The sequence below is a fragment of the Excalfactoria chinensis genome, chromosome 5 (genome assembly GCF_039878825.1).
Source record: "Excalfactoria chinensis isolate bCotChi1 chromosome 5, bCotChi1.hap2, whole genome shotgun sequence".
NCBI classification, from domain to species: Eukaryota; Metazoa; Chordata; class Aves; order Galliformes; family Phasianidae; genus Excalfactoria; species Excalfactoria chinensis.
The window spans coordinates 1,370,617-1,397,808 of NC_092829.1; the positions used below are offsets into that span (position 1 = coordinate 1,370,617).

General features: G+C 51.7%; 2 protein-coding genes across 7 annotated transcripts in view; both read left to right on the forward strand.

Annotated features, from left to right (window-relative positions):
* The window catches only part of FERMT2 (FERM domain containing kindlin 2), a 35,240-nt gene extending 22,054 nt beyond the window's left edge, over positions 1-13,186 (forward strand). For 2 of the 5 annotated variants that reach the window (XM_072337797.1, XM_072337801.1), the window contains 13 exons: positions 2,543-2,575; positions 2,988-3,213; positions 3,298-3,400; positions 3,553-3,660; positions 4,660-4,794; positions 5,790-5,839; positions 6,565-6,689; positions 7,610-7,716; positions 7,895-8,116; positions 9,979-9,999; positions 10,481-10,605; positions 10,768-10,909; positions 11,842-13,186. In XM_072337797.1, coding sequence (XP_072193898.1) covers positions 2,543-2,575; positions 2,988-3,213; positions 3,298-3,400; positions 3,553-3,660; positions 4,660-4,794; positions 5,790-5,839; positions 6,565-6,689; positions 7,610-7,716; positions 7,895-8,116; positions 9,979-9,999; positions 10,481-10,605; positions 10,768-10,909; positions 11,842-12,015 — 1,571 coding nt within the window. In that variant the 3' untranslated portion in view covers positions 12,016-13,186. The remainder of the gene's footprint in view (positions 1-2,542; positions 2,576-2,987; positions 3,214-3,297; positions 3,401-3,552; positions 3,661-4,659; positions 4,795-5,789; positions 5,840-6,564; positions 6,690-7,609; positions 7,717-7,894; positions 8,117-9,978; positions 10,000-10,480; positions 10,606-10,767; positions 10,910-11,841) is intronic. The other 3 variants (XM_072337798.1, XM_072337799.1, XM_072337800.1) reach the window with 3 other exon arrangements.
* A 6,848-nt stretch (positions 13,187-20,034) lies between these two features.
* GNPNAT1 (glucosamine-phosphate N-acetyltransferase 1) lies at positions 20,035-25,811 on the forward strand. 2 transcript variants are annotated; one of them, XM_072338879.1, is made up of 6 exons: positions 20,035-20,125; positions 21,349-21,536; positions 22,136-22,198; positions 22,903-23,030; positions 23,265-23,326; positions 24,308-25,811. In XM_072338879.1, exons 2-6 carry the CDS (start codon positions 21,365-21,367, stop codon positions 24,453-24,455), a joined length of 573 nt encoding a protein of 190 aa, XP_072194980.1. In that variant the 5' UTR covers positions 20,035-20,125; positions 21,349-21,364; the 3' UTR covers positions 24,456-25,811. The 2 variants fall into 2 exon arrangements, with proteins under 2 accessions (XP_072194980.1, XP_072194981.1); XM_072338880.1 differs by lacking the exon at positions 20,035-20,125 and adding an exon at positions 20,153-20,229.
* The last annotated feature ends 1,381 nt before the right edge of the window (positions 25,812-27,192 follow it).

The following is a 27,192-nucleotide window of genomic DNA, read 5'->3' on the forward strand; positions in this document are numbered from 1 at the left end:
CCAGCCAATGCTCGTTGTCATTTGGCTCTTCCATCAGGAGAGGCACTCGGCAGCCTTTCCGACAGGCAGTGTTTGCAGGGAGCATCTCTGTTAGATTAATTCCAAGCCTTTGGCCCGCCTTGTGGGAAACGTACGCAGAAGACACATTTTAATTTAAATTATTTATTACTCTTGCAGTGAATCACTTCAAACTGTCTGCTCGGTTGTTCTTTCTTGTACTGCATCTGTGAACGTAAGGAGCTTTGCTGCAGGTTTGGTTGCTGCAGTTACCTGCGATATTTAGGTCCCATTCGTTCAACATTGTCTTCTTAACCTGAATAACCTCTTGTCGGTGTTGTTCCAACATCCGTTTGTGCTCTGGATGCTCGTGTAAAATGAGTCGGCGCTTCATGATCAGCTTGTTTCAGTGCACGTAGATTCAGGTTTTGTCACTGAGGATGTCTGGCAGCAAAGCCAGCTTAAGCCTCTGCAGACTCACAGTAAGCCTTGCCCAGCAGTCTCCATTGAATCATAGAGTCATTTAGGTTGGAAAAGACCTCTAAGATATCAATGCCAACCCGTCCCCCTGTGCCCATTAAGCCACGTCCCTCAGCGCTGCATCTGAAGTCCTGTATTCACTTACAAAGAAGTGAGGAGTGCTAGGAGCGTCCTTGAGGCTTTCTTGTTTTCATTCCCCCTTCCCTTACTATCAGGCAGTTTGCAATTGCAGTTTTAAAGTATTCAGGTTTCCTTGCTGAGGCATTGGCTGTGTTTGGTGCGATGCCATTGACCAGCCTAAAGCACCAAGGCCAATTTCTGTGGCGATCCCATCGAAACGGCATGGGTTTGGCTCACTGATGTCAGCTGTCTTGTTTTCCACAGAGGGGTCTATAGATACCCGATCATTCCAGATCAGATGGCCAGGACCAGATCTGTGCATCTAATTCCGTTCTGTCCTAAAATTGGGAAAACCCAATAGCGTCCTGCATTGTTCCAACGCGCCTGCAATAATTCTCCAGTGTTCTCTGAAATGTTGTGGCACTCTTCAGGATGGCTGGAGATACGGAAGATATTTCACCTAGCTGGAGGCAGGTTCCCAGAACGCAGACCCACACCTGTGCGTGATCATTCACATCCTCCCCACGCGATGGATTCGGACCATCCCTGCGGCTCAGCCTTCTGTAGTTGCTTGTGCAGTCCTAGAACTGTAGAATCACCACGGTTGGAACAGACCTCCAAGATCACCCAGTCCAACCACCAACACTTCCCCACTAAGCCACATCCCTGTGTACAACGTTTGTATGTCTCTTGAACACCTCCAGGCACGGTGACTCCACCACCTCCCGGGGGCCCCCAGGGAGGCAGTGTTTATAAGGTAGATGTGGAGTGCATTGAATTGCACATCTGAGCAAACCAGAATGTTAAATGGGATTCCATATGGACACAGCTCTTTTCCAGAAAGCCACGTATTGGTTCTCCTGAGTCGAACACACATTTATTCCCATCAAACCATGTTGAGCTCATTGCCTGGTTTTACATAAGCAGTGGAGTCACTGACATTGGGACACGCTCAATGAACATCCATTACGCTCAAAATATGGATTTTGTACTCTTAGCATAAAAATCAATGCTCCTTTGAGATCAATGGGGACGATTTAGCTCTCAGCTATTTTGGGGTATGAGATGCCAAGTTGGGTCAGCTTTCTCCTCTAGGTAATTTGTAATTTTAAAAGGCTTTTTTTTTCCCCAACATGGAGCTGTATGGAACATCAAAGCGCCTGGGAGTAATGCATGCTTGGGGATTGGTTTTGCACCAAATAGCACCACTCGCTCAGCATATTAATATCAAATTGGCCACACAAGCAAGCTTCTCTGCCCATGAAATGCCACATTTCGGTGCCTGGCCATTTCTTGTAACACGAGCAAAAGAGCTGGAGTCACTCGGGTTACTTTGCCTGCCGGGTCAGCTGGCACTGCTGCAAACACTTGGAAAACCCAGAGCTTTTGGTGCAAGTTGAGTACCAAGAGAGCTTCTGGGTGGCTTTGCAAGCGTCTGACGTGTCGGTAGAAAACAAGTGTGCAGGGTGCTGTGCGTGGGGCGGCACGGGAGCACGCATCTCACGGCTGCATCACTGGAGGAGCCTCCCCTGCAGTAAATCAGGGTGAAAACACGGTGCTTTCAGGTCTGTGTTGAGCAGTGGTGATTGCCAAAACCGTGGGGTCATCTGGGTTGAAATTGACCTTCGAGATCACCGAGTCCAACCACTGACCTGAGCGATCGCAGCAGTGGTGTGTAGGAAACTCAGAGATTCCTCATCTTGAGTAGTTCGGCGTAACCCCACACAACGCACCTGAAACGCCCTCCCTGATTTTAAGTGCAATCAGTGTAACGAGGGGAGTCTCAGCCAGAGGCCAGCTCCGCACTGGGGTCGCGTGGCTCAGCCTCACGCGTGCTGCTCAGCCCTCTTAACCCACATTTGCATTTCCAGCTCTTCTCCTTCCCTGCCGTCCCGGTGACTTTCTCTCGCCTTCTCACTTCCCTCCTTTCTTTCCCTCTCCATAGGCACCGATATTCTTTACATCGGCCCCGTCAAAGGTGAGCTCCACCTCCTTAGGACTTTTGTGCTCTGCCTCTGGTCTCTCTGGCCGTGCCCTTAGTTTATTTTCCTGCTCCTCTAAACTTTGACTTCCAAAATCTTTAAACTCCAGGTAACACCGGTAAGTGGGGGGTGGTGGCCCAGGGAGACCCGCGGGTTTTCCCACGGATTCGGCTCGGGAATGGCTTTTCCATCAGTTTTGCTCTCGGAGAAGAAAGAGAAAGAGAGGTTGGGGCAGCTTGTCATGGGAGAACAAGCAGCGCAGTGTTTTCCGACTGCGGAACAAAGTGGTAAAAAAGAAAAAGGGAAGGTTTGACATCCGCTGGCTTCGGTTCTGTGTCTGAATTGGCTTTGTGTGGAGCGGTGCTTGGCCGCAAGCTCACAACCGGCCTTTCTTCCTCTCGCTGGTAGGAAACATCTATTCCAGCCCAGGACTGTACAGCAAAACCATGACGCCGACATACGACGCGCACGACGGCAGCCCCTTGTCCCCCACGTCCGCATGGTTTGGGGACAGCGCCTTGTCGGAGGGCAACCCGGGCATCCTGGCCGTCAGCCAGCCTGTCACCTCCCCCGAGTCCCTAGCAAAAATGTACAGGCCACAGGCGCTCCTCGACAAAGCCAAAATCAACCAAGGGTGAGCCCACCATTTGTTTGTCTTCCCTCGTCGCGATGGTGCAGGAGCTCTCTGTGTGTGCTACCCCTTGCTGATGATTTGCAGGTGGTTGGATTCGTCCCGATCCCTCATGGAGCAGGAGGTGAAGGAAAACGAGGCTTTGCTGCTCCGGTTCAAGTACTACAGCTTTTTCGACCTGAATCCAAAGGTAAGGAGTTCATTTCTTGGCTTGTATCTCTGGCTGAAGGGAGCGTTGAGGAGGGGTAATCAGGCAGTGGAGTGTTGTGTCCAGAGCGAGGGAGATGGCGGTTCTCGCTCTGGCACATCTCTCATGGGCTGCACCGTTTCCCTGTTGCGCAGTACGACGCCATCAGAATCAACCAGCTGTACGAGCAGTCCAAGTGGGCCATCCTGCTGGAGGAGATCGAGTGCACGGAGGAGGAGATGATGATGTTCGCGGCGCTGCAGGTAGGAGATGGCCCCAGACACTCCGTTTGGTCCATCTTCATTTTGTGGCTCTTGGAGGCTGCTCTGTTGATGGATTGCTTGGGATTCCTGTGCTGGAAGGAGTCGGAGCTTCCTGTCTCCTATCTCACTCATGTCATTATAACATTAGGCAGTTAGCATGTTGGCTGCCTGTTATTCCTTATGAAGAGGAACATAGCCTTCTTTTCTCAAACATGTTCATGTCTGCATGGACTTGTTGCTTAGCCCTGTTTGACAAACCCCGGTGCAAGGACAGCAGGTTCCCGAGCTGCACATTGCTGGCACGCTGCCCCCCAAACAGCTGGTGGTAATCTGTGGGTTTCCTGGAACAACGTATTTATCTGCTTTATGAAGTCCTTGGTGTGATTTGGCATAAATACTACACCTGCTATTGACTTCTGTGGGACGGACGGCGGGCCATTTCCTACGTGTGGTCTGGCGCTCCTCGTTGCTGGAGGATGCAGAAACATCCCCAGAGGGAGCCCAAGTCTGCTCTTAGGGCCCCTCCCAGGAAGAAAACAGTGAAAACAAAAATATAAGGATTCAGCTTAACTCTGCAAGCAGCCCACACTGCGCTGTGCTTAGACCTTGGAGTGAGGTTTCACTGAATGTTTGTAAAAGCAACGCGAGACCAGAGTGGTTGTGGATGCCCCATCCCTGCAGGCATTCAAGGCCAGGCTGGATGTGGCTCTGGGCAGCCTGGGCTGCTGGTTGGTGACCCTGCACACAGCAGGGGGTTGGAGCTGGATGAGCACTGTGGGCCTTTGCAACCCAGGCCATTCTGTGATCCTATGATGGGAAATCCCTGCGTGTGTCTCAGTCCTATCGCAGCAGTTGGGCCGTTTCAGCAGAAGTTTGTGCATCCAGAAATACCGAGCGGTTATCGCTGGAAGAAAACAGTGCAGTGCACGACGTGGTGGGTGAGGGGAGAGCAGTGGGTGCAGGCCGCCTTTGCTCATGCAGCCATGCCTTGTTTTTCAGTACCACATCAACAAGCTGTCCATCATGTCGTCAGAAAACCACCTGAACAACAGCGACAAGGACGTGGATGAGGTGGATGCTGCGCTCTCCGACCTAGAAATCACCTTGGAAGGTGGCAAAACGTCGACGATTCTGGTAAGGGCTGTGGGCACGGGGCTGTACACATCCCCTCCTCACCTCTTGAAAACTGGGATCATTGTTCCAAGCATCCAATCTACCTTATTTCCTTCCTCTCCCCTTTATTTCCTGTTGCCCGCAGCCCAGTGGAGCAGCTCGTTTGAACATGATGATCCTAGTGGTTTTTTCCAGCCAACCTTAATGACCCTGTGGTTGTGATACCCATACAGCCCAATAGTAGTTTCATGTTTTGAAGTAGAACTGCCACCTCAGCCTGCAGAGCTTGGCAGGGAGAGCAGCATCACTGCGATGCAGCTGAAATAGTGGCGTCTACTGGTTGGCGACCCTGCGCATAGCAGGGGCTTGGAACTGGATGAGCATTGTGGTCCTTTCCAACCCAGGACAATCTGTGGTTCTATGATTGAAATAGGGCCTGGTCATCAGAGCCCAGAGACTGATCACAGTTTGTTTGCAAAGCAGAGCTGAAGCCCAGCACTAAGGAGCAGCCCCCACCAGACAGGGGTGAAGAAAGCAATGATTCATCAAAAAAAATCCATCCCATCCTCTACCGATTGCTCCCAGCAGCCATTTCCAGAAGCATTCGAGTAATTGAATTCGGATAATGGGCAATTAGTGGATTGTTTGTTTAGATTCTGCATTTTTTTTCCCCCCGTGGTATCTATAAACAGCATTGCTCACTGCAGACAGAAAGTAAACTGTCCCACTGTTGGAAGCTGCTGCAGCGCTGTTTGTGCTCCGTGTCATTCGAAAACCCTTTGGTTGGAGCTCCTGGGAACTGGAGATGCTGTTCAGTGTGACAGCACTCAGCAGGAAGCCCATAAAAACCATAGGATGTTGCCCTCTGCTTTCCAGCCAGCACTCCCGTGCAGAAGATGCTCTGTGTGCTTCCTCCCCCTGGCTCTGGAAGGGACCGTTTGGTGGTTGGATCTGGATGACCTGTGAGGTCCCATCCATCCCGACCCATTCTACAGCTCTCTCCTTGTTATTTTCAGGGTGACATCACTTCCATCCCGGAGCTCGCTGACTACATTAAAGTGTTCAAGTAAGTACTGCTGGGAAGAGGTGGTAGCAATGAATAATTCATGGCAATGCTGCCTCCTGTCCAGTTCTTCTCCTCCCGACTCCAGATTTCACTGTCTTACCATGCATGGAAAGCACAGAGCTGTTACCTTGCAGTTTGCAGCACCTGGGCACCATCGCTGTTAACACCTTTTGCTTTCTCCAGCACTCAGCACTGGGTATTATTCCACATTGTTCCCAACCATCCCATTTCATCCTGAAGTTCTTAAATGTCAACCCCAGCGCGTGTCCCCGTGCTCAGGATTTATGGGTTTTATTCATCCTGCTGCCACACGGGTTCCTGGGAATGGCAGCAGCTGGATGTTGGCTGGTGCCTTGGCAGCTCCCAGTGTGTTTTGCAGTTCTCTGCTGCAGCACAGGTCGTGGTGAACGTTCAGGTGCTGGGTGCCTCACTGCTGCTGCCTGCACATTGTTGCTAGCTCAACTTCTGCATCTCCTTCATAGCTTCAGTGCTGCAGTGGCACAGCTGCCCAGCAGTGCTGGGCTCACCATCCCTGGAGGTGCTCCAGAGCCGTGGAGATGTGGCACTGAGGGATGTGGGCAGTGGGCACAGCTGGGAGGGTTGAACTTGGTGATCTTTTCTAGCTCTAACGATTCTGTGATTGCATGCAGTCATTTTGCAGCCCAGTTTGCACCTCACCACCTGGTTAGCCCCATGTTTGTAATGTCCCTCATCCTGTCTGGCAGGCCCAAGAAGCTGACTCTGAAAGGTTACAAGCCATACTGGTGCACGTTCAAAGATACCTCTATCTCCTGCTACAAAAGCAAAGAGGAAGCCAACGGGACTCCTGCCCACCAGATGAACTTGAGAGGTAGGAGCAGCATTCACACACTTGTGTGGTATTCCAGTCATCATCTGCCACTGCAACACCTTGCTTTTCCACCTGTGTTCCTAGCGTGCCATCCTGGGTGTAGATAAATGTGTGTAAAGGAGAAAATGGCTGCACTGGTAGCATGGTGTGTGCTGAGATGTCTACCGCATGGCCCACGACCCCATTAGGTTCTGCCAGCTCCCCAGTAGTGTATGTGTTTGCCACTCACCTCTCAGGCTGACCCATTTTTTGGCTGCAGAGCGAATCCAGGCAGGTTCTTGCAAGCCCAAGGAGACAGCCTGGAGGAGAGAAGGCCCCAAGGAGACCTCATTGCAGCCAGGCTGGATGGGGCCCTGGGCAGCCCGATCTGGTGGGGGGCAGACAGCCCACGGCAGGGTGTGGAACTGGATGGCCTTTAAGGTCCCTCCCAACCCAAATGTTCTGTGATTATGGGATGCTGTGATTCTGTGACCTTGGCCATTGCCATTCACCACCCCATGTTGGCACGGTGGCTCGTAGCACTTCTTGAACACCCAAAGTGGGATGCTCGTAGCACTAGACATTGCAGGGCACCCACACAGAATAGCATGTGGGTGTTCAGGACATGGCCAGCCACATTTTCCTGCACTGCCATGAAAATTTGGGGTTCAAGTGGTGTTTACCATCGGGTCAGCTCTCAAGGCCAAGGTGTGGGAGATGAGTCCTGGGGGGACCTGTTAGCTTCAGCCTCTGCTTTTGGCCCAAGTCTTCTATTTTGCGCTGGGAAGAGGAGCTGTGTGCCACAGGTTGTGTCATGCTGTCCCATTGGAGATGCACTGTGAGATCTGTGATTTGGCAGCACCCTGCTGGAGCGCTTTGCCTTTTCTTGCCTTGCCTTCTCCTTGTCACAATGTCCTTCTGAATGATGGCTCTCGTTGCAGGATGTGAAGTCACCCCCGACGTGAACATCTCCGGTCAGAAGTTTAACATCAAGCTTCTGATCCCCGTTGCAGAGGGAATGAATGAAATCTGGCTGCGCTGCGACAACGTAAGTCTGTCACCTCACCCACGTGGGTGACAGCGCCCGTCTCCTCTGCTCGGGTCCATCCCGTGCCCACCGCCTGGTTTCTGTTCAGCTGTGCATGCAGGAAAGCTGCTGGGTGGTTCATTGTGGTGGGCTGGTACCTCGTGCCCAGCTGACAGGCCGTGGTCTCACTGTGCCGCAGGAGAGGCAGTACGCCAGCTGGATGGCCGCCTGCCGCCTCGCCTCCAAGGGCAAGACGATGGCGGACAGCTCCTACAGCATGGAGGTGCAGAACATCCTCTCCTTCCTGAAGATGCAACACCTCAACCCGGACCCGCAGCTGATCCCGGAGCAGATCACAACAGACATCAACCCCGAGTGCCTGGTGTCCCCACGCTACCTGAAGAAGTACAAGAACAAGCAGGTAGGGCCGGCCGCGGGGCTGCGGGGTGGTGTGTTGGGGTGCACCCTACTAAAACACAGCACCCACTGAGATCTGTGCGTCAGGGAATGGCACCCACCACCATAATGACACTTTGTAGGTTGAGTGCACGTCAGCAGCGGTGTCCGGCCCTCATTTGAGCTGTGTTCACCCCAAAAGGATGCTGCAGCTCAGCCGTGCAGGATCCCGGTGCTGGCACCAAAGCTTGCACTGAGCTGTGCAGGAGCCCTCAGGATGAGCAGAGCTGCAGTTGCTTGCAGTGCTTTGTGCAGACTTGGCTGTACTGCGGTTTGCATATTTCTCTCTTTGCTTTCCCCCTCCTTCCAAATGCCAGTCCTTGAAACATTGCTTCATTTTACATCGCCGTGACTTGTGCTTGAACTCCGCTCTGCATTCAGTCTGTGCATGACAGAGCTGATCTGTTTTGTGATGGAAACAAACGCATGGCTTTCTGAAAGACGTTACACTCCGTTTCAGCAGCAGAAATAAGGAAGGCATTGCTCCGTGGCCCCTCGCTGACATGAATGGCTCTGCAGCCCGAGTTCTTGGGCTGCGGCTGCGTTCGACCTCTGCAAGCCAAGAAGAAGGCTGCAACTGAGAGAAGCAGGAAAAATATAACTTTTTATTGGCACAGCACGATGATTTCCTGGCAGTGGAGTTATATTTTATATAGCCCTTATTCTTCTTCTGAATGAGCCTTTATATCCACTTGGATGGTGGAGAGGCTGCATAAATATCCAGCTTTAACATATACAGCACCTTCCAGGCTCCGGCTCAGTAAAATGGAGGCACCTGGAAAAATAGTAGGATAGAACTGACTTAGTGTGCTGGTATCCTTGCTATGGAAATAACCCATCAACCACAGGGCACGGCCCCATGGGGACGGTGGGCATCAGAACTGGAGACCTGGAGACATAGGGGCAGTTCCAAAGGTTGTTTGCTGGGAAGGACAGACAGACGGACATGGACGGACAGATGGATGGATGGATGGATGGATGGATGGATGGATGGATGGATGGATGGATGGATGGATGGATGGATGGATGGGATGGATGGGATGGATGGACGGAGGAGGGAATGCAAGGAGTTTGACTGAGAATCATATTGTGCTCTGGCACAAGAAGAGGATATTCAGAATGGGAGTTGGCATCTGGCCTTGTGAGATGATTTATGGACGTGGCAGCCCCAAAGATGCTTAGGTTTGTTTTCCTCCTTGTGCTGTTGCAGCAGTGTAGGGTTGGCATGTTGGGTTTGGGGAGCATCAAATCCAAAATGCAAAAGAGAGCTCAGGGGAGACTTCATTGCTCTCCACAGCTCTGTGAAAGGAGGTGGTAGTGAGTTGGGTTCAGCCTTTACTCCCAGGTTACAGCAGTAGGATGAGAGGTGCTGGTCACAAGGGGTGCCAGGGGAGTTGTCAGGTTAGGTATAAGGAAACATTTATTCTATCTCCATCCCTTCTCTGCCTGCCTCAGATAAAAGCAGCTCAAGGCCATCTCCATACAAATAAATAGAGCTGAGTTTGCTCAGAGGCGGGGAGAGGAGTGGGAGAAGGGGATTCTCCAAGCAGAGCCATTCCCACAGCAGTTGGCACCAGGGTTGATCCGGCTCGCCTGTCCCTTCCCCACACTTCCCTTCACTTTGGCTGCTTTTCCGCCTACAGGGCCGTGCATGGGTTTGATGTTTGTTTGGTTTGTTGTTTTGGTTTTTTTTTTTTGCTTGAACTTTGGTTTGCAGATAATTTGCACTTTTTTCTTTGCTTTGTTGCCATATTTCTGATCGCTTTTTTTTTTTTCTTTCTGCCTCCTTTTCTTTTGTTTTTTTTTTTTTCGCCTTGCCATCTACAGCCAGGCTATGTAAGAGACTTGGTAAGTGACAGCGACCATCCAGCTAAGCCGGAAAACAAACCCCACTAAAATAGTTTAGAACCCCTTTGGTTTTGAGAGCAGCGATGGAAGCACTAACACAGCCCATCCTCCCTGAGAAACTCTAGCCCTGTTTGTTTTTTTGTAATGGTCCCCAGTGATTTATGCTGCAAAAGTGGAAACCCTACACCAGAAATCTGCCCTGCTGCTTGCTCACATCCTGCGTCTGCGATGAAATGAGCCGGAGTGCCCCCTGCCTTCAGGCAGGTCGGAGCTGGATTTGCTTTGTATGTCGGGAGATGTTAAGCAAAAGCAGCTCCGTCAGCTGGGCTCCCACTCATTGAGCAGAAAATAGAAGTACATCCTGGGGGCAGAAGTCACCATTTCTTTGCGTTGCTGACCCATACTGTTCCCAATGGGGTGAGCGCGGTGCCGGGAGGGCTGCTGTGGGCCCAGTGCCTGATGCTGATGTCTCGCTGCACAGCTCACGGCGCGGATCCTGGAGGCCCACCAGAACGTCGCCCAGATGAGCCTCATCGAGGCGAAGATGCGCTTCATCCAAGCTTGGCAGTCGCTGCCCGAATTCGGCATCACACATTTCATTGCCAGGTCAGTGGGCGTGTGGAGCCGGGTGAGAGCATGGGGCCATGTCGTGTAGGCAGTGTTATACTGGGATCGCTGGGACTGGGATTGGCATCCTTGGGTTGAGTTAGCTCAGCTGCTGAATATAACGTGTTACCCTACTGTTCCTAATCCCTCACTGTGCTGTAGGTTCCAGGGGGGGAAGAAGGAGGAGCTGATCGGCATTGCCTACAACCGGCTCATCCGCATGGACGCCAGCACGGGTGATGCCATCAAAACGTGGCGGTTCAGCAACATGAAGCAGTGGAACGTGAACTGGGAGATCAAAATGGTGAGTGGGCAGAGCCCAGGTGTGCGCCGTGCACAGGTGTGCATCATTTCCAGTTGTGCACCATGCCTAGATGTGCACACTGCAGTCTCGGTGCCATCTGCTCATTATTTCACACGTACAGGCTTCTTCCCCACTTTCGTTGCATGGGAAAGGCATTGCTTTCTCTTTCTCTGGGAAACCTGGTCTGGTGGTTGGTGACCCTGCACATAGCAGGGAGTTGAAACTGGAAGAGCACTGTGGGCCTTTGCAACCCAGGCCATTCTGTGATTCAGTGATTCTTGAGTTAACTCTTGAAATGTTAATATGAAAAAGTAAACAGCCATGGGTTGACATAAAGGCATTTTAGTAAGACAGAAGAGGAAGAGGCAATAACTGTAATGACAATAAAATATTTCTGTATTTACAAAACAAGTGATGCACAATGCAGTTGCTCACCAACTGACCAATGCCTCCACCCTTTGTTGCCGTATCCATATCTATATCCAGTGCCTCCATATCAAAATGCATTTTCTCTGTGGCACAGCTTGGCTGCCTGCTGACTAATTTGTGGGTGCTCCTGTGTGGAGCAAGGAGTTGGATTCAGTGACCCCTATGATGTCAGTGGGATGTGTGGAGATGTGACCCTGGGGGCATAGCTGGTGGGCATGGTGGGATGGGTTGGGTTAGGCTGGGTTGAGTTGGGTTGAGTTGGGTTGAGTTGAGTTGGGTTGGGTTGGATTGAGTTGGGTTGAGTTGGGTTGAGTTGAGTTAGGTTGAGTTGGTTTGAGTTGGGTTGAGTTGGGTTGAGTTGAGTTGGGTTGAGTTGGGTTGGGTTGAGTTGGGTTGGGTTGAGTTGAATTGAGTTGGGTTAGAGATCTTGTGGGTCTTTTCCAACCATGATGATGCAGTGATTCTAATCAGTGATGAAACACTGCCCTCCCCCCATGCCATAGGTGACGGTGGAGTTTGCCGACGACGTGCGGGTGTCCTTCATCTGCACAGAGGTGGATTGCAAAGTGGTGCACGAGTTCATTGGTGGTTACATCTTCCTGTCAACGCGAGCAAAGGACCAGAACGAGAGCTTGGATGAGGAGATGTTCTACAAACTGACCAGTGGCTGGGTGTGAGCCCCATGTACTGTAAGCAAAAAGGAAACCCCGTGGCCGTATTAATATTTAACTCTAAGAAGCTGTTATTTGAGATATGCTGCTTAATAAAGTAAGCTTGAAATGTATCTTTTTTTTTTTTTTAAATCATGAACGTTTTTGCATTACCAGACCAGTTAATCTGTGTGCACTAATGAGCACTTCTGTTAATTTGCTATAATGAGACCGTGCCTGGGCCAGGTGATGCTGCCTGCAGCCTTACTCCAGAACATGCCTGCAGCTGGAATAGGATTTGACTTAAAGAGCCAAATTTCCTAGAGAACTCTAAGCCATCTTCTTTAAAAGCCATCCGGGGCTTAAGCTATATGAAGTCTATTTATCATGTTTAATGCATGAGTGTTTTATTTCCTTATTTTTGTTGTTGTTTTCTCGTCGTATTTTTTTTTTTTTTTATTATTATTATTCTGTACATTTGACCTGTTTGGAAGTTGTCCTCCCCATATGTAGAGCTCCAGTCTCCTTTCACACTACGTGCACCTGGACTGCTACGGGTGCCTGATGTTCTTCTGAAGACTCGTGGCCTTAAAGATGACCTCCTGTTAGTCCGTTATAGCTTGGATTTATTTGTTAACTTTCCTTTTTTGATAACCATCTATATTGTCTTTTTTGTTTAAGTTTGTTTTCACACCGTATTGTGTTAGGACACTTTTAGTATTCACCAGCATAGTCCACCGTTCCGCCTACGATATGCAAAGGTTTTCATTACAATATGAAGTAAAGGTCTATGAAGTATAGGTTTTGTGTAACTAATGTAAAAACACAAATTTTATAAAACTGTACAGTTTTTTAACTAGTCTCACAAGCCAGCTAGAATATTGCATAGATATCCGCCTTAACTCTAGTGTGCCTGTAAGAAATAAGGGGATTAACCTAGGGAAAACTAAAATGCAGCCAAAAAAAGAAAGCCAATTTCAGCTCAGTTTTTATCTCAGTTAAGCAGGAGCTGGGCTGGGAGCCCCAACCTGGGGACGATGGGTGCAGCTCCCATCCCATGCCCGGGGCAGCGCCAGCAGCCACCGCATCTCCTGCTGCGAGGAGTTAAGCAGTGTTGTGTTCCCCCCGGTCTGTGGTTTCAAGACAATGTATAAATGCATTTTATTTTAAATAAAAGTCAAATCTTTTATTTAGCGGTTGCCGTCGCTGAGTGTTGTGGTCGTGCTGCGCCCCGAGCCCTTCTCCCTTCCCTGCAGCTCCTGCGATGCTGCCATGTCTTGCAATGAAGGCCCAGGGAGCTGTGATGCAGAGGCACCCAAACACAGTTCCCACAACAGCACTCGTGCTGAACGGCGATGCCGGGATTTCCTGTGCTGTCACAGTGAGATCTGATTGCGGTCAGCTTTTTTGGGGCCAACAAAGGAGAAAAGCCAATCAAAAGCCACAAAGAGAAACCCATTGCGTGGGCGCCTGCAGCCCTCGGCCATGACTCAACCTCAGGCACCAGAAAGCACAGCCTGCTTTGGGGAAGTAAATTGCCACCAACTCTTTTCCATTGCTCTTCACGTGGAGGGACGGTGGGGCTGCAGAAAGTGCAGTTCAAACAAACCAAGCAGCAGAATAGCATGAAAATGGGGTTTCTCCCTCCATGCAAAGCCACTTGTCTGAGTCAGGCATCAGCTGAGTGCCCATCAGCATCCATATGGCTTGATAAGACCAAAGTCTTTTAATTCTGTTGACTTTAGGGGCAATACAAATGAACGACGTGAAGTCACATCAGTGGGGCTGTGCCTGGGACTTTCCAGTGGTGGGGATGGGGAAGAGAGAAGATGGAAATGGATGGAAATGGATGGGAATGGGGATGGGATGGGATGGGATGGGATGGGATGGGATGGGATGGGATGGGATGGGATGGGATGGGATGGGATGGGATGGGATGGGATGGGATGGGATGGGATGGGATGGGATGGGATGGGATGGGATGGGATGGGATGGGGATGTGATAGCATGGGATGGCATGGCATGGGATGGCAGGGCATGGGATGGGGTCCCCCTTCTGCTCCAGCCCAGCAGCCTAGCTTCAGGCTGCTCCATTCCATGCCCATGCTCACATGGTTCAAAACCTTCCTGAAAACCTGTGGCTTTTTTTCTTAGTTTGCTTTAAGTACTGTAAAAGCTTTGCATGATTTATGTGTAGCACAGAGGCACTGAAGATACATAAAATCTATAAATATCTGCTGGATGTTATACATTAAAGAAAAGGGTCTCCTTGCCCGTGTCTTTTCCCATCAGCTCAGTGCAGTGCTCCCCAGCCTGCTCTCAGGAGCTGCACTTTGTTCCCCATCAAGCCCCCATCTGGTTCCATAACAGTCCCATGCAAACCAATGGCTTTTCCCAGGGCATCAGCGAGGCAGTGAAACCCCGACCTCCCGCAGGGAGCCTGAACTCACAGTGCTGATGGACGAGGACAGGCTGGGGGTGGGAAAGGCCAATATGAAAAGGATCCCCAAAGCCTACAAGCCCAATTCCCCCAAGCGACTTTTATCCACGTTCTGGTTGGATCAGCATTTGATCAGATCTGAGCATTTGGACTTTGGGGGTTCCTTTTTTTAGCTGGACACGAGAGCAGCAAATATTGTCCTAGAATCCAACAGACGTGGAAAGGCCGATTTTGTCCTCTTGAAGTGACTCAGATACACAACAACCCGTCAGACCATGCAGAAACCTTTGCTTTGGACTCCAGGTCAAAGACAGACTTTGAATCAGAGCCAGCAGAACCTTCCCATCTGTCACGGGGGGGTTGGAGCCCCGTGGCCCCATAGCTCTAAAACACCCTGCTTGCTTAGAACAGCAGTAGCACATCCCTACCTCTCATAGACCAGAAAGCACAGCCCCAGATCACGGCCCTGCACTCAGCACGATGCTCACAGCTCCCATTGAAGCACTGGGGCTGCTGCTGCTGGGAATCCCCCATCTGGAGGCTCCCACTGCCCCCCACCAAGCCAAGAAAGCAGCAGCTTCAGCAAATAATTTGCTCTGGGATTTTTTTTCCTTCCTCTTCTGGCTTTCAATCAGCAGATGGTCAGACCTAATGAGTGAGCTGCGGTTTGATTTCCTGCCTGGGAAAGGGGGCGTAAAATAAATGAGTATCTGGGTCACAAATTTGACTCACAGCGGCGTCCAGGCTGGGAACCGCTCCTTTGTCCCTCGCCTGAGGACAGACAGAGGGGACCCGGGGGAATTCCTTGCTCTGAGCTGATTTACAACCACAGAGCTGCTGTTTGCTCTCAGTCAGTGTGGGGAAGGAGGCAATAGCACCAGGCCTGGGGATGAACACGACCCATGCAGGAGATGATGCCCTTTGCTCGTGGTCTGGCAGCATCAATCCATGGAGATCACATCTCGGGTGCTTTCCAGCCTCTGGGCTCCAATGGCAAACAGCTGCAGGGACCAGGCTGTGACTGCTTTATCTCCTGAATGTTTTCCCCTTCCCAGAAACAGGAGGAGCAGACGGGAACGAGCCTGAAACCAAAGGGAAGGGACAGTGGGAGGGAGAGCAGGGAAGAACCTTCAAAAGCATCCAAGGACTGGATCCTGGGACAGGCTGTGGGAGAAGGGGCAAGGCGAGAGCTCTGGGCACCCACCCCCATGGCAGCTTCTCCTGCCCACGGAGCCTGGAGGATCCTATTGTGATTTTCACATTGTTTTGATGCAGTTACAAAATGCTGCAGCATTCCCCATCCTCCCCTCCCAGCCCGGTCCTGGTGTTCCTCTCCCAGACCCAGAGCAATCCGTGATATCCTCCCGCACGTCTGCAACCCATGAACTCACTGCAGCCAGGCCAACCCAGCCCCTTCATGGCTCCACTAATTAATCCCAAGCTCAAAAATAGCCCTGCAGGATTTCCTGCCTCCCCTCCTGACAAAGCACAAGGTAGGAGGAAGGGGAGAAGCTCGTAAAGCAGGAACAGGGACAGCTGCTCGGCACAGCCCATTGCCCTGCCCCATCGTGTTGCTGCCATTTAACTTGAGCAGTGTCTGCCCTGCATTACGCCATGAACTGTCCCCATCCTTCCTGTCTCGTGCCCAAGACAAGCTGGGCTTCATTACGTTCATTACATTCCTGGAAAACCTGTCACATGGTTTAGTGTGTTTGGGCGACGGGCTGACGGCTGGACTGCATAATCTTAGTGGTCTTTTCCAACTTTGATGATTCTATGATTCTATGAAAAGCCCATCTGGGGGCACTGCGGGATTTTCATGCTGCTTTTTTCTCCAAAGGCGGATCCACCTGCAGTTGTATCAGAGACTGCAAGAGCTGGAAATAACCTTGTATCTTGCCTAGACCCGGTAAAGACCCCATTGGAGCCAGGCTTGATACAGAGCCAGGTAACGTCCCTGCTCCATGTAATGGGTGAAAGAGGGAAAAATATGGGAAATTTCTGCTAAAAAATGTGAATACACTTAGTGTGGGTGGATGAGTGGATAGAAAGGTGGATGGATGGATGGATGGATGGATGGATGGATGGATGGATGGATGGATGGATGGATGGATGGAGAGATGGATGGATGGATGGATGGATGGATGGATGGATGGATGGATGGATGGATGGATGGATGGATGGATGGATGGATGGATGGATGGATGGAGGGATGGATGGATGGATGGATGGATGGATGGATGGATGGATGGATGGATGGATGGATGGATGGATGGATGGATGGATGGAGGGATGGATGGATGGATGGATGGATGGATGGATGGATGGATGGATGGATGGATGGATGGATGGATGGATGGATGGATGGAGGGATGGATGGATGATGGAGGGATGGATGGTGAATGGATGAGCCATTCAGCTACCATGAGCTCTGATACGTTCCTCAGCCCTCGCTGGTTGCCATCAGCTTCTATTGGTGTCTGGTGAGCACAGAGACCCAGCAAATGATGGGGAGAACTTCACTGCAGGCTGAGGAAGTAGGGGCACCACAAAGGAGGCTGCAGCACATTGCATGAGCTCAACCCACAAGAGGACACGTGGCTGGGGGGTTCTTTGGCTGCCATTCCTCCAAACAAACCCTGAATGAGGCAAATGGGTGGAAATCAGCAAACAGTAAAAATAAAACAAAAAGTAAGGATAAAAAATGAAAACCATGGGCACAATGAGCCTCCCCAAGCCCTGTGCCCAGGACTAACCCTCACAGTGCAGCTGATCCCCCCACTGCAGGCTTGCTGTGTGCAGCTGGGAGCAACCAAAGGTGTTTTCTCCTCCTGACCTTCCCATGCACTCATATCTGCCAGCCATTCCCCTTCTGGCCTTGCTTCCCCAGTCAGTCCTGGTGCCCTGATCCAACCCATGCAGCCAGCTCTGGGCACAGACATCAGCCACCATTTGTTTTCTTTCTCTAACCTTGAAAATCAGAGACCAGAGGAACATTGGCTTCTGTTTTAACAACCAGCTCTTATCACTGTTCACACAGGGCAACCCAGGTGGAAGATAAAGCATTTCCACTGCTATGGACAAACAGAGGTGGAGCTTAACAAATGGCAGCGCTGTGCCCTGACCATGAGGGGTGCAGAGGGGCAGAGCAATTGGGGGAAACTGATGGGCAAACACTGATACTCGGATTTAACCACGGTCATACAAACAGGACTGCCAGGAAACAGAGTGGTCCTTAACTCATCCACTGATGTGATCAGGGGTGAGACAGCACAGGCACTAGGCAATGCCATCGTGGCTCTATAACATCATGTTTGGAGGAAGGGTAAAAGGGAAAAGCTCTGATTTACTCCCTAATGCATCCTGAGAAATTGGCTTCTCGAATCCACACCAGCTCAGGGCTCTTTCTTTAGGAACAGCAGAACTGGGGACTCAAACCCATGTTGGACCCCACGTGTCTGACCCAGAAGCCATCCCCATCTCTGGGGCATTTCGAGGTCTGAGCTGGGACATTTGAGAGCTAATGAATGGCGATGCTGTCGGGATCGGGCGGAAGAAAGCCACCTTGCTGGGCCACGGTCAGAAAGAGCAGAAAACCTGAAGGAAGCAGATACATGCTCCTATCAGCCTCCACTGCAAGTGACATCCTCTGAAAGCAATGCCCGGGGCAGGGGGTGCTGCACACCTGTGCTCCCTGACACTTCCCTCTCCCCTGCTGTTAAATGAGACTTGGCTTCTTGGCTAAAGATTGGATCATTATTTCCAGCGAGGCAGACGCGTTCCAGATGCATTTCTCCTTCCATAGCTGCACTAATGTTATCGTAAGCCCTGAAGAAATACCATTTCCCAAGTTCCAGGCGGCCATCTGGATCGCAGCGGAGCCTTGTGGAGGACTGCCAGCTTTCCCTTACAACCGCATGAAGTTCTAGCAGGTATTCAGCTTATCGCCATCCACCCACAGGCGATGCTTGGGGAGATGCAGCAGCACCTCCCTGTCCTCTGGCAGGCAGTTCAAACCGAAGGCTCCGGGCTCTTGGTGATGCAGCACCCGGAGTGTTTTACACGGCACTTCTGCAGGCGTTATTTCCACTGCTCGGGGTGGATCAGTGGGTGGATCTCATTTGATCTATGAGAGAGCAGAAAGAAGCAGAGAGGTCGGTCCCGAGGCAGGCTGAGCCCTCAGCGCGTTTCCAAAACAGAATGTAAACAATTTGATCGTGGCGAGGATTTATTCATTCTAACTGCATTGTGTCATATGGCAAAATGAAAGGAGGGGGCTTTTCCTCTGCTCGTAAAGCAGGGCGTGTTCCAGGCTCAGACACTTACATCAAGCAAGTGCGTGGCTCCCTTCCCATCCTTCTGACTGCCCTGAGCTCACCAATCTGCACATTCCCCTGCCTTGTAACCTTGCAGATGTGGAGCAGCCAGAGGACATCGCTTGGCTGCTTTGCTTTGCTTTTCCTCTGAAACAAAAAGCATCACGGTGGACGAGGCGGAGATGAACGCATCGGTGACACAAGTGGAAATGTGCTGGTTCAACTTTCCCCTTGCTTTCCAGCAATGAAGCCCTGGCTGCGGCGGCACCGCGGGGATTTATCTGCTGTGAATCCTCGCCGACCCAAATCACTTGACCTTTGGGAAGCCACCGGGTGGGACTTGGGCAGAGCTCTGCAGCAGCAGGGAGGGCTCGTCGGTCACCTCCTGCCTTCAGCCATGGGTCATTTTGCCAGCTGGGCTTTAAGGGCCGTTCACCAAAACACTGCTCAAGTGGAGCGGGCCTTTAAAGCAGCCACGGCGCAGTTTAAACCCCTCTGCCTCCATCGGGGCAGCTTTCAGTACACACTGCCTGTAAGCCCAAAGAGGGCCCATTCCCCATCTCCAGGACCAATAAACGCAGCCCTGCAGGAGAGCAGCACTTAAACCAACCTGAGGCTTTTATCTCCCCATTCAGCGCCATGACGCTGGAGCTCCGGAGCTCAAAGCTGAGACACCCCTATGAGAGAGAGCGCCGCTCAGCGGCTATACAGCAGAGGCCGGATGGAAGTTCGGGGTCAGGATGTCCCTGTTCTGCCGATGGCCGGCAGCTGTGCTGGGTACGGCTGGTCCGAAACCCGCTCCGTGCGGCTCAAGGCTCGGCCTGCACCGCCCGCCCCACAGCGCAGAGCCGGGCTGACCCCGCGCGGCCGTTCGCACATCGCTGCTGGAGCTGTGGGCAGCGCTGTGCGCTCCGCTCCCTGCAGGCCGCTCCTCCGTTCATCTTTAACCTCTTTATTTTCCAATTGCAAGGAAAAACCGATCCGTGCGTTTCTACTGCCCCGCACACCGAATCCCGGTCACAAGAGACCCCTTTAGTCACCCCACGTTCCGCCTGCAGCCCCTCCCGGCCCGCCCAGCCCCTCCCGGCTCGGAGCTGTGGTAGCGTCCATCCATCTCCCTCCTGTGGTGCCGCCGCGCTCACGGCGCCGCCGCCATTTTGCGCGCCTCGGCGGGGCGTGACCTCAGCCAAGGGGCAGAGGGCGTGGCCTCACAGCTCTCCACCAATCCGAGCGCGTAGAGGTAGTGAGGGGAGGCCGGCGCGGCCGGCGATTGGCCGGATCGTGGCGTGCGTGCTCGGTAGGCCCCGCCCTCTGCCACGTCCGTGCGGCGCCTGCGTCAGAGCCGGTTCGAGCGGCGCCGCGGCCTCGTGTGCTGTGCGGGGTGAGTGCGGGCCGGGGGGAGCGGGGCTGCGGGGCCGGGCAGGGGGTTCGGCTTCGGGCCCGGTCCGGGAGGTGCTGCCTGGGCTCACGGTGTGCGGCTGAGAGGTGCGAGTGCGGTCCGTTCCTACGGCAGGAGCTGCGCTCTGGCGGCGGGATGAGGCCTCCAGCCCCGAGCCGGGCCGCCTTCGGGCTGACACCGGCTGCAGCCGCGCTGCGGGCCGTCCCCGCTGCCAGCTGTTGGAGCGCCGCTGTGCGCCGTCCTGCGGGGATGGGGCTGGTTTGCTGCTGCCCGGCCGGAACCGCGGGCTGTGCGATGGCAATGGCAGCTTCCAGGCGGTGCTTCGTTCTCTCCCTTTACTTAAGAGCTTTGCTCGGCGGGTTTCCCAAAGCTGCTCTCGCATGGCGCTGTGGGCACGGCGGCCGTGCTGAGCCGGGGCCGTGCTCTGCATTACCATCATAGAATGGCGTGGTTGAAAAGGATTACAGTCTAGTTTTCAACCCCCCGCTGTGTGCAGGGTCACCAACCAGCAGCCCAGGCTGCCCAGAGCCGCATCCAGGAGCGATTCCTGCAGTGCTCTGTTGGGAGCAGAGAACTCGCCCGGAGTTGCTGCTCCCTGCAGTCAGAGATGTCCCCCTGCTTCCTGCTGCCCTCAACTTCCCGCATCTCTTTAATCATTAACAGGTGTTTCTGCCCGTTACTGGGCGGTGAGGTGCTGTGCTGGGATGGCATCTGCTTCTGTAAATATGCAGAGCAAATGTGACGTAAATGAAACCCTGGAAGCGTGCCTGGGTGCTGCGTGTCACCTGCGTGTGTGTGTGTGTGTGTGATGGGACTGCTTGGAGGGCGCTCACTCTTCCTACCCCCAGTCTGAATGAGTGGGGATGGTGCTTCCATGCACTGCTTCCTCCACACCCTGGGCTGCTTTCCTTTTCAGAGGGCTGTAGTGCTGACTATCCAGCTCATCGTCTGCTTTCTGCCCTCTCTCCAAGAGAAAAGCCCCTCGGGATGAACACAGTCTGTGCTGCCTGCAGCTCACACACACTGTTTAACCCCTGCTGAAGGCTGAGTCTCTTTGATTTCACACAAAGCCAACAGCAGCCTTGGAGTCATCCCCTTCTCTTTACATCCCTGCGTGGTGATGTGACACAGCTGGGAGAGGCTGTTTGGGCACTAGGGGAGCAGTGAAACAAAAGCATTGCTCACACGTGTGCTTTGTGTTCCAGAGCACCTCTTGCTGCCATGCTGCCCGTTGCAACCGCGATGCCCGACGACACGCCGATGTTTGACCCGAGCATTCTGCACGAGCTTGACTGGAGCGAGAACACGGCCGCGTTTTCTCCTTCCATTTCTCCTTCAGAGCCAGGAGACGGGCTGGTCATGAGACCGCTGTGCACGGCTGATGTGAATCGAGGTAGAATCGTGTTGTGTGATCATGACAAACGGGCGCTGAATTAGGGTCTCTGTATTGCTGCGTTCTCCCTCGGCAGGTTAGGATGATGTGTTCTGTCTGGTTTGGGTTCTCAGGAAGGAATCTGAGCACTTGATGCGATGGACGGATCGCTGCTGTGGTGTTTGACCCTCAACGTTTGTTCTCCTATCTTAATAACCTTAAAAATCTTAAAATTCAAGTATTAAAAATAATACACAGCTTTCTATTCAGCACAGTTCTAAGGGCTGCGATGTTCCAAGGCTGGATGTGGCTCTGGGGCAGCCTGGTCTGGTGGCTGGCGACCCTTCACACAGCAAGGAGTTGGAACCAGATGGTCACTGTGGTCCTCCTCAACCCAGCTCATTCTATATGATTCTATGTAAGGGGAGGAGTACATTTGTTTGTGCTGTTTCTTATAATATGAAAGTGATGTGAACCACTGTGATGATGAGGCTTTCACATCTGTAACATGGGGGGGGGGGGCTGAACGAGGTGAACTCTGCAGGCAGCCGTGGCAGGTTGCTCTGTGCCATCTGCACGTCTCTGCCCTGCATTGAGTCTTTTCCCCTCTTCTGTAACAGGCTTTTTCAAGGTCCTGGGTCAGCTGACTGAAACTGGAGTGGTGAGCCCAGAGCAGTTTATCAGTGAGTATATCATCGTGCCTTGGCACTTCATAGAGGCTGCTGAGAACCAGAAGATAGCGATGCTGACAGCAATCTACCTGGCTATGATGCAGAGGGATTTATTATCTTGGGTCCCCCGAGGCAGATTTTGGCACTCAGCTTTGTATTCAGCTGCAGTTGTCCCAAAGGGCTTCTTGGCTGGCACATATTTAAACTGTACACCTGCTTTTGAGGCTGAGCTTTCGATGCGTGGCAGGAGGGAGCACTGGGTGGTGGCTTCCTTTGGCTGAAGCAGAGGTTTGCCTTCGATTGCAGCTCAGTGACTTTCTCAGCTTGTTTTGCTGCTTTGACTGAGAGGTAAGAAAGCTCACAGGAGGTACGGCTGCCTTCATTGGCCCCCATCTGCTGTGGAGGGAGGGTTCTCTTGGTGTTAGGGAAAAGGCATTTACTTCATTCTGGACAGCCTGGTCCAGTGCTTGGCAACCCTGCACACTGCAGGGGGGTTGAAACTGGACGATCATTGTGTGGTCCCTTCCAGCCCAGGCCATTCTGTGATTCATTGCTGCTTTTCCTGGCTTCTATCTGAGGGTTAATCTGACTGGGGGGCTTTAAGGTCCTGATGTCCTGGGCATACACCTTGTGATCTTGAATTCTGCACTGATGTGCATTCAGAATTCAGTAGCTTAATCCGAGACTAACAGTGTTCTGTCTGTCTGCGCCCACAGAAACCTTTGAGCACATGAAGAAATCTGGAGATTATTACGTTACTGTCGTAGAAGATACCAACCTTGGACAGATCGTTGCTACAGCAACGCTGGTGATAGAACACAAGTTCACTCACTCCTGTGCAAAGGTACGTCCTCTGGCTGCAGCTACAGTGAGGAAGAAGATTCTGTTTCCAGAACACGCGTGTTATTTTTACCTTGATACTGTGCGATGAAACACCTTCTGCTGAGTCAGATAAGGGCGTCAGTTTGTGGAGGAATTGTGTCTGACAAGGCAGGAGGAAACGCAGGCGTGGGACCTAGAGCAGGAGGGAGGCAACACGCTGCTGGTGTGCTGCACTAACACTTGTCTGTTTCCACAGAGGGGGAGGATAGAAGACGTAGTTGTAAGCGGGGAGTGCAGAGGAAAGCAGCTCGGCAAACTGTAAGTATTTGTTACCTTTGCAATTCAACACCAGGCAGGGCAGCAAGCCCTCACTGAGTTGGCTTCTGCCCCCTAACGTTGGTATGCTGATCAGTGCCAGCAATCACTTAAATGCAGTGGTGATGACTGATGTCAGGGCAGGAGCTCTCCGGGAAGGGGAAGGTTTGCAGCTGCCATCCATGTGGCAGGACTGAAGTCCGCTGTGAGTGGCTGATGTCTGCAGTGAGCCCATCCCTTGTGCTGCTCTCAGGATGCCATCTGTCTGTCCTTTGCCCTCTGCACACAGTGCAGGATCTCGGAGCAGGATTTTGGTTCTGTGGGTCAGCGGGGCAGATTGTCTCCATCCTGACAGCCAAAAAGTTATCACTAAAGCTGTAACATAAAATTGCTTACAAAACACTTTCCCCCCCCGCTTCTTTCCTTAGGATAGCAGCCATGGTGTGTACTGAAGAGCAGTGCTGGTTGCTGTCATGTTTCAGTATTTTATGTCTGAGGGCTGCCCTGTGGTCAGTAGACATCAGTGAGGGATTTCAGAACTGGCTGTGAAGTAGGTGGGTCTGCCAAGTGTTTCCAGTGGGGAAAATCAACCGATATCTGAAATGGAACACAGCTTTCTGCAGGAGGCGTAGGATCAAAGCAGGGCCACTAAACTGCTGGAGTGGTTTGAAACTGAGACAGGGGAGGTTTAGGTTGGATCTGAGGAGGAAGTTTTTCCCCCAGAGGGTGGTGATGCACTGGAACAGGTTGCCCAAGGAGGCTGTGGATGCCCCATCCCTGCAGGCATTCAAGGCCAGGCTGGATGTGGCTCTGGGCAGCCTGGGCTGCTGGTTGGTGACCTGCACACAGCAGGGGGTTGGAGCTGGATGAGCACTGTGGGCCTTTAAAAAGCATCTTCTGTTGGTATCTTTCAGCAAATGAAGTGTTGGTCAACCCCATGTGCAGGGCCAGCCCACATAACTGCTGTTTTTCTGTCTTTTTCAGACTAATGTCCACTCTTACACTGCTCAGTAAGAGACTGAACTGTTACAAAATCACACTCGAGTGTCTGCCAACAAACGTGGCCTTCTACAAGAAGTTTGGCTATTTGGTATCTGAAGAAAACTACATGTTTCAGCGGTTCTTTAACTGAGAACTTCTAGCGCTGTTTTTGTACAGACTGCGGGCGGAGGAGCTCTGCTACATTCTCTTAATGACAAATCTCTATAGTTTATTGCTGCAGATATACCGATCCCTATAAATACTGAGCATCCAATGTGTAAAGCCTGCAAAGGAAAGGCACGGTACCAACATGCGAGGAGGGTTCCTGGGGTAGCTCTTAGAACTCATTTTTACTACTGTTCAGTCCAAGTGAAGCTTTTTTTGTTCCAGCTGCATTACAAAGGACTCCTGCTAAGGGATGGTTTTTAACCAAAGGTCTATATTTTTATCTCAGATTTTTTCTTGCATTGTATTTTTCTAAAGGTTGGCGCTTCTTTCCTTGGTAGCCCAAGTACAGCGTTGTGGGGTTGTGCTCCTCTCTGTACTTTGCTGGAGGGTGATGATGTTGGGCGCGGATGCTTCTCGTTTGCAGTTGGTGATACAGGGTGGGGATTTGTTCTGTTCCTACACGAAACCTCCCTGAAGTGCTGTTGGTGTTTGTGTACCTGAAGTTTTACAAGCACTGCTTTCCAAACCTGGATTTGTTGCTGTTTAAGTGGCTGGGAGGGGCAGGGGGTTCCTTACGGGCTCTGAAGCCACTATTTTGGAGCCTAAATGGATGCGCAGTGCTCCATGCAGGGACCCTGCACTTCAGCTGGTCATTATCTTAAAAACATATTAAACTATGTTTGTTGACAAACAAACCCGTGGTTTGCAACAGAAATAGGAAGCTGGAATGTCTGACAGGCAGAATGCTCCTCATCTTTAGTGGGCTTTTACTAGGACTCGATGGCATTCGGAAGAAGGTGCCGAGGCATTCAGCTTCAGCCAACGCATCTGACCAACGTGCTCTACTTGAAACTCCTTTGGGCCAGTTCAGCTCTGCTTTTGCTGGTAACCACTTCGACCTGTTGCATTTCAAACCAACCCGGAGATCCCAGATCCACGTCCTGAGTGAGGGGCAGCTGCTGGTTGGAAGCATCCCTCTAAGATTGGATAAACCATTTGAGCACTTTTGCCCCCAGCAGCAAGCAAATAATACACAGAGCCCTCACTTCAACAGTGTTTTGTGCGAGGAGAGTGACAAATCCTCCATCTCTGAATTAGGGCATTATGAGAAGGGGGAGGTTGGCACAGAGCAACCAACCTTGGTTGTGAACAGTTGGGCCTTACGGAACGTCCTTTCCTTGTGGGGTGGAGAGCTACTTTAAGCTGTGTAGGGGGGTTCTATTTAATGTCCCTGATGGTACTCCACTCAATATAGTGATCCCTTGGTAATGTCTGTTTTATTTATTGATTTTTTTTAATCTTTGTTTAAGCTGAATAAATTAAGACTGCCAACTCTATCTGCTCTGCTTGTGATGCTGCTGTACCTTTGTTCTGCTTTTCTATAAACTCGACTCTTTGAGTCTTCACGTTGGTTTCAAGGGTGGCACCTCTTGCAGCACGATGTCTGCGGAGCGAGTCTTTAGAGCAAGGCATGAAACTTGAGGTGTGCATCTGCACAGCTTCATTGCTACAGATGCAGCCAGAGGCTGCCAGCAGTGGTGAGAAAGTGAAAGCAAGTTCAGCTCTGAGCCCTGCGCAGCTCAGGAGCCAGACTGGAGCTTCTCACCCACTTTCTGCTAAGCTCCAGTTTAAGCCTAGGCACTGTTTTCCAAGGGCTGTGTGCACCTGAGGGGGGACTGGGGCTCTGAAAGCAGCTGGAGCCCCAGGTCTGCACTATAAAACATCACCTGCTGCTCTGTGCTGACCCATATGATGGAGGAGGACTGTTTTGCTTCTCACTGTTTTAATCAGTTCTGCTCTTCCACTGACTTGAAGTGGATTATGTGAGCTCCATCTCAGTAGCTCTGGGCTCTCATTAAGAGAGAATGAAATGATTAGTACAAGTGAGGAGAGGGTGACAATGTACTCAGATCACTGCAAAACAAATGAGCTTGAGAGCCTGGTTTTGTGTCTGCCTGACACTTCTGGAAGGAATCCTTTGGCATGGACGAGCCCTCAGCTCTGTATTAGAGATGACATGCCCAGCCTTGGCAGCCTAACCCTTTGGGAATGGTAGGAGGTACAGAAGATCTGTGCCGTGTGAGGAGAGATACCATTTAACTGCTCAACTGTCGGGAATCCCTCTGGAGGAAAAGCATGAGAGCGGCAGGGCAGAAATGAGCCTTTTACAAATGAACTGTGAAGCCGGTGCAGGCACTAAGCCCACCACCAAGCACAACACCAACCCTGTGTGGTAGGGAACGGCTCTGCTAAGCGCTGGCAGGTGCTCCAAAGAGATGACAGGGAGGTAGGGATGCTTGCTGCCAAACACCACCTCTGGTTTAACCTCAGAAAGCAAATGGTAGTTGAAATATCTGCTATCAGCAAGCTGATCAAGAAGCAAGAAATGACAGCTTTAAATACGAAGCTAAATAACAGTACGCAAGAGGAAATACAATCTCAGAATCCCTTTGGATTTGTGAGGCTGTTATCTGCAGGACAGCAGGCAGATGAACACAATGAGTCTGGCAGTCAGAGGAAGGCGGTAATGGAATGAAGACTGGTGGGAAATCCTTAGTCATGAAGCCTAACAGTTGGTGAAACAGCCTCCCCAAGGAAACAGCAGGACCCCAGTGAGGTAACAACCCGACTAGACATGAACAAGGCACTGGCAGGGGATGGCTGGATGAATCAGTAGCGTTCTTCTGTCTGTGTTTCATCTCTGCTCTTGCCCAAGGAGG

What these genes read in the sequence shown, in the direction of transcription:
- GNPNAT1 (XM_072338879.1), top strand. Translation starts at nt 21,365, where the DNA reads ATGCTGCCCGTTGCAACCGCGATGCCCGACGACACGCCGATGTTTGAC. An exon ending in GAGCCCAGAGCAGTTTATCA is followed by an intron (nt 22,199 to 22,902) that starts GTGAGTATATCA and finishes CTGCGCCCACAG; the next exon opens with AAACCTTTGAGCACATGAAG. An exon ending in TCACTCACTCCTGTGCAAAG is followed by an intron (nt 23,031 to 23,264) that starts GTACGTCCTCTG and finishes CTGTTTCCACAG; the next exon opens with AGGGGGAGGATAGAAGACGT.